This window comes from Anguilla rostrata, chromosome 8 (genome assembly GCF_018555375.3).
Source record: "Anguilla rostrata isolate EN2019 chromosome 8, ASM1855537v3, whole genome shotgun sequence".
Taxonomy (NCBI): Eukaryota; Metazoa; Chordata; class Actinopteri; order Anguilliformes; family Anguillidae; genus Anguilla; species Anguilla rostrata.
In genome coordinates, this window is record NC_057940.1 from 56,389,920 (window position 1) to 56,401,076 (window position 11,157).

The 11,157-nt window shown below is 46.1% G+C and overlaps 1 protein-coding gene across 2 annotated transcripts; it reads right to left on the bottom strand.

Moving 5' to 3' along the window:
- Window positions 1–1,606: 1,606 nt before the first annotated feature.
- dazl (deleted in azoospermia-like) lies at window positions 1,607–7,808 on the bottom strand. 2 transcript variants are annotated; one of them, XM_064349189.1, is made up of 10 exons: window positions 7,538–7,808; window positions 6,456–6,578; window positions 6,288–6,379; window positions 6,079–6,130; window positions 5,822–5,888; window positions 4,739–4,878; window positions 4,530–4,610; window positions 4,345–4,395; window positions 3,947–3,997; window positions 1,607–3,421 (listed from the first exon to the last, which is right to left on the bottom strand). In XM_064349189.1, the coding sequence occupies exons 1-9, from the start codon at window positions 7,538–7,540 to the stop codon at window positions 3,953–3,955; spliced, it is 654 nt and encodes a 217-aa protein (XP_064205259.1). In that variant the 5' UTR covers window positions 7,541–7,808; the 3' UTR covers window positions 1,607–3,421; window positions 3,947–3,952. The 2 variants fall into 2 exon arrangements, with proteins under 2 accessions (XP_064205259.1, XP_064205258.1); XM_064349188.1 differs by lacking the exon at window positions 7,538–7,808 and adding an exon at window positions 7,046–7,200.
- Between the last annotated feature and the right edge of the window lie 3,349 nt (window positions 7,809–11,157).

An 11,157-nucleotide genomic window follows, 5' to 3' on the forward strand; every position in this document is an offset into this window, starting at 1 on the left:
CGAGAGCGAGAAACACTCCCTGCAGAAACCGAATCGTGACGAAGCAAACGCAGATTAGCTGGCAGTGGCACAAGATGGGACAGGACTGAAAGTAAACAGACCTGCTATCACACGTTCAGTCCTCCAGGGAAAGGTCCTCGTATCCCATCAGCCACCAGCCAGAAGACCAGCTTTAACCCCCCCCCCCATGTTCATGCCTTACTTATATTTTTTCGTAGTTTCATATTCCATAGTTTCAGATAACTGTAAGGTCACAGCTCTGGTCCATAATGAGATTAACCGTGTGCGTGCGTAAAAGGGATGTGTCAGTGTACGTCTGTTAGGAGGCAAGTGGTGTGTATATACATGTGTGTTTCAGGTGCATGGGGCTGGCTGGTCTGTTGTGCGGTGTGTGTGTATGTGTAGCTTTGGGGCTTCATGGAGTTGGTTTGTTGTGAGGTGTGTGTGTGTGTAGCTTTGGGGCTTTGTGGAGTTGGTTTGTTGTGAGGTGTGTGTGTGTAGCTTTGGGGCTTTGTGAGTTGGTCTGTTGTGAGGTGTGTGTGTGTGTAGCTTTGGGGCTTTGTGAGTTGGTCTGTTGTGAGGTGTGTGTGTGTGTAGCTTTGGGGCTTTGTGAGTTGGTCTGTTGTGCGGTGTGTGTGTGTGTAGCTTTGATGCTTTGTGGAGTTGGTTTGTCGTGAGGTGTGTGTGTGTGTAGCTTTGGGGCTTTGTGGAGTTGGTTTGTTGTGCAGTGTGTGTGTAGCTTTGGGGCTTTGTGGAGTTGGTTTGTTGTGAGGTGTGTGTGTGTAGCTTTGGGGCTCCTTGGAGTTGGTTTGTTGTGAGGTGTGTGTGTGTGGGGGGGGTGGGTTCCGTGTGGAACTCTGAGCCCGAGGGATGTCTAGCTCCTCACAGACAGACAATACTGAATAATGGATACTCTTAATCTGACTCTCATACAATATGCATCTCACTACAGCACACACGCGCGCGAGCTTCAGGAGCTCAAAGCCAGCACTCCACCTGCGATTAATGTGCATGTCCTTTAGTGAAGGGGGAACCTCCCAGACAGGAAAGAGCAGGCCTGACTCTGACCTGAGGATTCCAACGTAATGAGGCTTAAACAGCTTCTCAGGACAGGGGGGCGCTCTGCTGTTAGGAGGCTCCTGAAGGACACTTGAGCAAGGAAACACCAGTGCATCCTCTGTGAATGTTTTTCTTTCGGAAACGTGCAACGCGTAGATGATCCATCTGTAGATCCGCCTCTCCCTATCTGCCACGTCTGTAACCGATGTGACTTCAAACTGACGCTTGAAAGATGGAGGACGTTCAGGTCACCTGATGCACGCACCCTCCACTCCCCCGTCCTCAGGTCCTCAGCTGGGAGGAGCCAAGGAGTGAGGAAATGAGGAGAGGAAGCGATGGGAGGACTGAAAATTCAAATTTGCCATTGGAATGAGCACGAGGGTCTGAAAATAAGCGTTTCCTGATACGCCCCGAGAAGCACAGCACACCCTTAGGGGTGAAACGACTGCACAATCTGGGCCCGATCCCTGCACCACACACCCCCCAAGTAAGTCCCGTAACCTTAGAAACGAGACATCAAAAACGAAGATAAAAAACGAAACATGGCAGCTGTGCAAACAAACTTTATTTCTTATTAAACAAACAAACAAACAAACAAAAAATGCAACAAACAGAACACCAGAAACACAAACTTCAACCGTTATTCACCGGTAACACCACAACAAAAACAAAACCAAACCTCAAAAACTCAAGTGATTACCTGCTCTCTGCTCTCTTCAAATCAGACACGCCGAAATCTGGCTGTCAATCAAGCCTCGCCCGATCCCGCCCCCCGCCTCGCACTCACAGCACCCACAGTGCCACAGGACGGGGGGGGCGGGATTCTGGGCTTCCGAGAAATGAAAATCTGCAGCCAAATTGCGGCAGAAGAATATGCACATCTAGCAAAAAAAGGAAAAGGCGGTTTGGCGCGTGTTCTCAGGTGAGCACCGCGGCCCGGACCCGAGCGATCAGCCAGCGGACCCCACGGCAACGCCACCGCGGAGAAAGAGCACTGCAGGTCCAGGACGAGAACAGAGGAAACGCTAAGGCTGCATCTAAAGCTTTAACTTCAACTTCAACTCACAAAAGCTTTTCTCCCGTACACAAAAATACAAAAACAAACCCAAAGACCCCCGACTGAACAGTCCCCAAAGTGACACATCACACCTCGTTTAAACGACTCTGAAAAAGTGAACAGCTTTTAAGTGCAACTTCAACATGTGAACAAAACCAAACAAAACCTTTTCAAACGGAACAGATGGTGCAAGCCAAAACTGTTTGGTTTGTTTTTTGTTTTTAAATAAGAAAAAGTGAACAAAAGTGAAACGCTGTAGTATTGCGTCCTTCTCACTAGGACACAGGAAAAGCCACTGCCAGTGACACCGGTGCAATGATTGGACTTTGGGTACAACGGCTCATAATTTCTGTGAGGCGTGCAAAACCAAACCCCGTAAAAATAAAAAAAATAATTAAAAAAACTTGAACAAAAACAGTGAGAACTTCAGTGATCTACCCTCCAGAACAGGAAGAATCTTCCTGCTCCGTCGGTCACCACCTTAAAGATAAAAATAAATAAAATCTGCCACAAAATTAATGACATTTTCAGTGATATCAGTTAAATAGAACGTGCGCTCCAAAGCAAAGCCTCTTTGGACGGTTACTTGTTAGTATTTACCCAACAGATTCACACAGAGGTGCACAGGGCCTTGCGCCTCGAACCCAAGACAAAGAACATTAGTAAAAGTAGCCCACATCACTTCACACATTTGATTTTTTTACTGGGGTAAACTTACTAAAGACTGGATTCCCAATTAATACACAAAAGAAAGCACAGAACTAACGATGCAAAAACACACCAAGAGCTTTGTTACTGGCTGCTAGCTCATGCACAACAAACGAAGCAGAGGGCACTCAGGTGAAAAAACATTTAAAATAATCACACACAAAATATAAATCAAAATAAATACCACAGGTGAGCTTTCTTTAAAAGGCTTTCTGGCACAGGAGGAAATTAATCAAAGGAAAATGAACTCCCACCATAAATCCACAGAGGGAGATGAGAAATCAAACTTTTTTTTTTTGTTTTTTAATTATTATCATCATCATCATCATTTACCCCCTGAGATGGTTTAACGTCAAGCGCTTTTTAAAAGAGTCGGACCAGGTAGAGGTCCAGGGTTCCATGTGTAGTCCAGGGCACTTCCTGTGGAGATTGGGGCACTTCCTGTGGAGATCGGGGCACTTCCTGTGTCCACCCTCCCCCACTTCCTGCCCACGGCTTTAAAATGTTCTGAGTGGACCTGGAAGGTCCCGCTGCACAAAGTCTCAGCTTCTCTTCTTCAGGACGTGCGCTCTCGAGCCGCTGCTGCTTAACACCACCCTGCAAGAGCAACACACACACACACACACACACACACACACACACACACACACGCACGCACGCACGCACAAACACACACACACACACACACACACACACACACACACACGCGCGTATGCGTACAAACACACACACACGTACAAACACACACACACGCGCGCATGCATACAAACACACACACACGCACAAACACACACACACACGCGCGCATGCGTACAAACACACACACGCATACACACAAACATTTGAGTCAAACACCAAAGAGCTTCATCCAACACAGAGCAACAGCGCCCTCTAATGGCCAACAGCACACACGCGTGTGTGTGTGTCTGTGAGCGTGTGTGTGTGCGTGTTCTGATCACTGGTGTCCTTGTAGAGATCTCCATTTAGTCACGTGTGTCCTGCTAGTGCTCACAGTCAGTAAGGCTGAATGGGCCGGCTCAGCATGCAGCCATTTTGGCTCCAACTGCAGCGCCCCGGGATGGTGATGTATGAGGTTTGAGCAAAGAGAGGAGCACCACTTACAGGCAGCTACAGGAGAGTCAGCAGCGTCTGCACCCCACAGTCCACAAAGTTCTGCAAACCAAAGAGAGTCATTCAGCTTAACACACCACCTCACACACACACACACACACTCACACACCACCACAGCACACACCCTCCTCACACTCACATACCACTACAGTACACACACACCAACACACACCACCTCACACACACACGCACGCACACACACACACACCACCACACACCCACCGCACACACAGCACACACCAACACACAGAGCAACAGCGCCCTCTAAGGGCCGACAGCACACAGGCTGAGAGCTCAGGGCTGCAGCCGGACCCCGGTATTTACAGCCAGTGTGCTGCTAACTCCTCCCCCAGGCAAATGATGTCACATGGAGGGCGGGGACACCTGACCTGATTGACGAGCCGTGTCCTCTGTTCTCCTGACCAGTGAGGGGAAGCGTACTGAGAGAAAGAGAAAGCGAAAGAGAGAGAGAGAGAGGGGTATTAGTTACAGGTGAGCTATAGGGTGTAGGTATAGCAGGGCACAGTACCTGACGCAGGTGAGGTTTACCTGGCGCAGGTGGGGCAGGGCTTACCTGGTAGGTGTAGGCAGCCTGTGAGTAGCTCATGGGCATCTGCGGGATGAAGACACTGGGGATGCTGGAGTAGGAGTAAGGCTGGTGGGGGGGGGGGGTAGAGTAAAGGGTCATCACCAAACAGACCAACAGGAAATCAGGTATTTCCTCAAACATTCTGAAGGTCATCCCCATTCAGGTGCACCAGAGCGTGACTGCAGGGGGCCTACCTGTATGTACTGCACACCTCCATTCAGCAGGGTGGAGGATTGGGGGGAACCCCCTGCTGGTGGGGGGCAGCAGCTGCAGTACATGTACTGGGTCGGGCCCACCCAGGGGGCGGGGCCTACCAGCTGGGACTGGATCGAGCCTGCGGGAGAAAACAAACTTGACACACACGCACGCACGCACACAGGTCTGGTGCACCCGGTGCCCCAAGACCTACTTCCTCAGATCTCGTCTTCAGACAGGGAAGGACAGGCGCTGAATTTGCGGACGCTTTGCCATGGAGTCCCCTGGGGCTTGGAGCTGTCCCACTGCCAAACCAGGGCGGACTCTCTGTGCACTCTATCTTCCCTCTTGTTAAGTCCACATCATTGCAGCCTTGAACCGAGGGAATTACCCAAAATTCAGTTCGATGCCGAAGAAGTATTTTGTAGTTAAGCGAAGGGCATGATTTGCATATTAAACTACGAAAATATGCTCTTTCTGCAATGGACCGAGCTGACTAAACGCGAGAGCTTTGCTGTGACTATTATTATTTGTTGGCCAATATTTTCCCTGACGATTACGCCCAGCCTTACTCATGCAGTAATTTTAGGACACTGCATGAACCCGCAATAAAAAAAACAACATATTTCCTTTCTTCCCACTTGCATGTCATTTTCCTTTAAAAGGTGATTAGAATTCACTTATTTTAAAGCTGCTCGGTAAAAACAAATTCTCGGAAACACCTGTCAGCGCAGCCCCCAGGCAATTTACAGTTCCTACGTGCTGGGGTCAGGTGGGGGGGGGGGGGGGTGACTCACCTCTACCACTGTTGTCATATAAATTTGAGTAAGCATGCGTGTCTGTCTCTAAGCAACAGGTGACGTATTGGGTGATGTCAGTAGTCTTGTCCTATCTCATCCTTTGTATACCTCTGAAGACAGACAGAGACAGACAGACACAGAGAGAGAGAGAGAGAGAGAGAGAGGCAGGCAGATGGAGCCAGACTTACAGAGAGAGACACAGACAGACAGAGAGACAGAGACACAAAGAAAGAGACACAGACAAAGTGAGACAGACAGAGAAAGAGATGGACAGACACTCACGTGAGCTGCGCTCCTTCATAATGGCTGGACCGAGCTTCAGTTTCCTCCCTTTAAAACTCAGCTGTTGCTGCCGAGAGGTCAAAGGTCAATCCGTTACAAAAATGGACCCATCCATCGAATCACCCACCTCCTATATTTCAGAGCTCTTACTGCTCTGGGTCATCCCCCCCTCAAATCAAATCTAGGTCCTGACATTTCCACTCAATGTGAAAGATCCCAAACACAAAAATTAACAAGGGAGGGGGGGGTCTACTTACTTCAATGATTGTCTGAATGTCCACATCTTCATTGAAAGACACAAATCCATATCTGGAAGGAGGGGGGAACTGGATCAACCTCTTTCACCACACAGAACTGGCTACCAGAATTAACCTCTGTAACATTACGATCGTCCTGTGAACAACGCTTATTATGGCTTTTTAAAGATACATTTATTTTACAGGGGCGCGGGAGATCGGAGACTGACCCTTTGCATATCCCCCCGCGGTATGTGATAATCTTCACCTCCTTAACCAGGCCGTACGTAGCAAAGAAGTCCTTGATTTCGTTCTCATCCACCTGCAAGGGCGAGAGAGACGGTCGGGAAAATCTTACCTGAAAAGAACAAAAGAAAGAACAAAAACAAAAAACCCACCTTCATGTCGAAGCCACCGACGAAGAGCGTGTTCGGCGTCATTTTGCCTTCGGGTAAAATGAATCCGTTCGACAGTTTCAATGCATTTGACATCTGACATCCGTTCTTTTGCTTCTGAATCTCCTACATCAGAAAAGATATATAATAAATAAAAAATGAACACTGCAAATAGTCCGTTTGGTTTGTACAATCTACATGCCCACTAGCCATCTGTAGCAAGATATTTAGCATAATATTCAACTTAAATCAGAGCTCCAAGAGTCAATGTGGCCAACAGCTAAATGGCCGCATTTGCCGAGCTAGCCAACAAATCGAGAGTATTATCCAGTCTACATTAACACTACAGCCAAAATGTAAATGTGGCCAACCTTAGCCGTATCAAGGCCCTAACTGGAGGGTGCACATAACTTAAAACAGAAGGCTCGCATTTTAAAAATCACGTTAAATACCACGCAGGTTCAACTCTGAATTTCGTCTTCGATGAAACGTCGTCGCCATAGCTCAACCCATACCGAGAGGACAGCTAGTGGGCCTCTGCAAGCCAGGTTTGGGTGTGCCACAACCCTCCAGAAATAGAACCGAAATTTTACCTGGCTCGTTTCCAACTCCGACCCCATAGCAGGTCATTAGCTAGCGTTAGCTAGCAAGCCAACAAGCGTTAACTACATCACACTATGCCAAATCAGCCTTTCAGCTAGCTTATCCTGCTAGCCAGTGTGCTAAGCCGTCCGCTCGATGCTTACACAACCAGCCACATATCTAGCGAGCAAGTAGGCCAGATATTCCTCTTCCCCACCTGTGAGAGGAGGGAGGGGTTGCAACTACATAATCGCCATTTAATACAGTATCATTCTTCGGTAAAACCAATCGGCATTTGAAAAGAAATAACTCGTTTTCTCGCCCAGAGTGAAAATAGTGATCTTTTCCAACACGGGGAAAATGGCAGACAAATCGCCATTTGACCTAATTAGCGAAATGTTAAATAAGTTCGCTGGCCAAACACCAAATTGTAATATAATATCTACATTTTTAACACGTGATCCTTCGTATTTTATTCCACGTATGAAAATATAGGGACTCACCATTTCTAAAACAGTTTAAAAATAGTTGAATAAATTAATCGCTCTTTGCCACACATAAAACTCTTTCCGCGGGAAACACTTGAGGCTCCACCCGGCACTAGGATCCGGAACGCGGCCTCCTGCGGCTTTTTCAGCCTAATTGGAAAAATCCAACCCAGCTACCAAATGGGGGTGTTCGCGGTTAGACAGTTTCAACTGGCGGCGATATTTTACATTTATAAAATAACAGATACACTGAACAGATATTCTATAGAAAATATAATTGTGTTTAAACGACTTTAGGTGCACTAATGTACCATCCCTTTTGGTAACTGAAGACTTTAGACTTTATCACTCCTCCTTTATAGCGCCAATGCCCCGAGTGTGAACTCTCTGGATCGAAAAAAAGTCAAAATCGTAGCTTGGGGCAGCCTGCCTAACGAATTCGTAGTTTAAGGATCTTTAAAGATTTCTCGAACGAGTTGATTCTTGCTTACATCAATACCAACAACTCCAGCAAGGGTCGTTTGCTTTTGGCAAGGCATTGATCCAAGAAAAAGCAAGTGTCAATAAAGTACCTAGTTGGTGCGAAAATGGTTCAATAGCACTCAGTGTTGTAGAAATAGCATTATTGCTCATGTCAACGAGATTTTCCAAATGCGCGCTGCATTAAAGAAAACGATTGAATGATATTTAATATTTCGCACTGAATCAATCAATTCGCGGCCCTTTGTGTCTCGTTCTAGTAGCCCACATGCAAAGGACGAAAAGCTGATTAACTCAAAAGGAAACGCATTCGGCCAGCACCGACCGTCAGGCCTATTATTCCGCCTGCCGAATCAATATCGTCTTCATTTACAGGAAACCTGACTGTTTACTTTTTGGATTCATTTGTGTTTAGTCTGTTTTCCAGTGCAGACTGGACTCTGTTTACTTCTAAGTTAATGTAGTCCACGGAGGTTTGCGGCCATGCCCGGAATTGTGGAATGTCGGATGGAAATAAAAGAGGCATTTAGGACGAAGTGTGCTGAATCCATTCTTAGTCTATTCTTAAGACTGAATTGATGCAATAAGAAATATTTTAATGTGCTATATTCTCATAAAAAGAATGTTCCTATGGCGTTTGGGGATATAGGCATGGCAGGTGTCTCTTGCTCTCTCACAAGGCGTTTGTACTGTTTGTTCTAAACCTTGTGTGCATAAATGTTAATGGTAGTTCAGTAAATTTTAGTATGCACATACATGCTCTTGGTTTACTATGTCAAATCTAGTGACTATTTTACACCTTACAGGCCACACAGTACTACAGGAGAGCCAGTGACTATTTTACACCCTACAGGCCACACAGTACTACAGGAGAGCCTGTGACTATTCTACACCCTACAGGCCACACAGTACTACAGGAGAGCCTGTGACTATTCTACACCCTACAGGCCACACAGTACTACAGGAGAGACAGTGACTATTTTACACCCTACTGGCCACACAGTGCTACAGGAAAGCCAGTGACTATTTAACAACCTGAAGGCCACACAGTGCTACAGGAAAGCCAGTGACTATTTGACAACCTAAAGACCACACAGTACTACAGGAGAGTCAGTGACTATTTTACACCCCACTGGCCACACAGTGCTACAGAAGGGAGCTAGCACAATTTCGAGGAGGGGCATATCTCTCAGTGAAAGGAACAAGATTGTGGCCGCCTGTGAGTGCCTAGTCTCTGACTCACATACTTTCATCATTCAAAGCCTGATAATTCAAGCCCATGAGTTTGGTCCACTAGGCGAGGTTCCAAAAATGGGCCCCTAAATAATAAACAATAAAAATAAATACATTTTAAAAGACACCACACCGGGGCCCTATGCAGTCACCTATATTTCCTGATGTATGGGCTCTGTGCAAGGTATCGATACAGACCTAACAGATTGTTTTGGGTGCTGAAAGTTAGCTGCTACAGCATCATATTGCACATAAACCGCCTGTTAGGTTCACTGTGCTTTAAGAGAACGTCTAATCAAGTCAATCAGTGAAGGCCTCTGTCATTATTTTTTAAAAGGCTTTCAGATGTCAATATGTACAACGTTTAAGTGGGTCAGGCGCCGAATACACGCTTGCACGAGGGCACATCAAGAGATCCTGTGGTATGATTAATGGCACGCGCACCCGGAGGTCCCACTCACGTGCAGAACATGACTGCTTGGAAATTTCTGACTGATCAGAACATGAGATTTCTAGTCGACACCGTGGGATGGTGTCCCCCTCAGCGACTTAACTGATGCGCGTGCTGTATTTAACAAAAGACAACAGCGGCGGGCTTCATTAGCGAAGCATAACTAGAGCAAATCCGGCTCATTTCCATCCGTTTGCTTGAAAGGATAATCCATCAATGTCATCAACCGAAATGTTCCCGTCGGGATAAATGATTTATGTGCTCAATTGGGTTGCCTCTGCCGTTGACCCCAAGCAACAAACAGCAGCTGCTTGTTTTCGGTGGTATGAATGTTGGATAACGTGCAGGGTGCGGTACAGGGAGAATTCCTGAAAAACAAGCTTGATACCCCCTCTTGTGGTCATTTAGTAACAGTGCAGCTGTGCGCATGAAATACAGATTTAATATTCACTTCGCCCGCCTCTCTGACCATTTGTGGATTGTACGCGTTCCCATAGGATGGGGATGAAGCGTATTAGGCTACTACAAGTAGAAATATAAAAACGCCTGGTATTCCGCCAAAAAACCTTGTAGACATTTCCCGAAGAAATAGGGAAATAATGTGAAATAATGTGCAAGATTCAAAATTAATAGCCTACTGACAGTTGACAGTTGATAGTTCCACTGTGTGATTTATTCTAAAAGTAGCTCCACCGAAAGGTTTAGTTTTAGAGACATTTTTGGAAGGAAATCAACCGGACAAGGGTCTCAACATACAGAACATTTAACATTTACATATTAGGCATTTAATTCACACTCTTATCCAGAGCGACTTACGGTTAGCGCACAAAGAAAAAGGGCAGAGATTCATAAATCACCTACATTCCAATGGCAGTTAATGAGAGCGACGTAACACACCGTCAACAGGTAATTCTTTTGGAGGAAATGTAGAGAGTGTTTTTTTTTTGGGGGGGGGGGGGTTATGTGTTTTTAATTTTAAAAAATAATCTAAAAATCACAGTGATTATAATCTCGAACATCAGTGAAATTATAATTCGAAGATGTTTTATTTAAATCTAGATAGAATATCCCTTCTGTTTAGTCAAATTTACGGTCTCTGGGAACACATTTGCGGTGGTACCGTGTCACCAGCAGATGTCGTCCTCACCCAGATTGTCGCCTTCAGAAATAGACGCGGCGAACTAAAAATGAGAACCACCAAAGACTTAAATTTATTCACGAAAATTAGAATCTGAATAGCAGCAACACCTGCTTCAGAAACCCAGAATCTCTACGCTTCCCGATGGAATACGTCAGTTAAAGATCGTTTGAGCTGAATTCAAAGAGAACGGTTCAACGTGGAATCAAACGGTTTAATGCAGAGCCACTAAATCACCGAAGCCTTTTTATCTCAGAAAGGTTCTCTGTTTAAAGCACACGGAGTCCCATGTTCTTGTCCCTTTCAACACATTCATAAACGTTTCAAAATTCC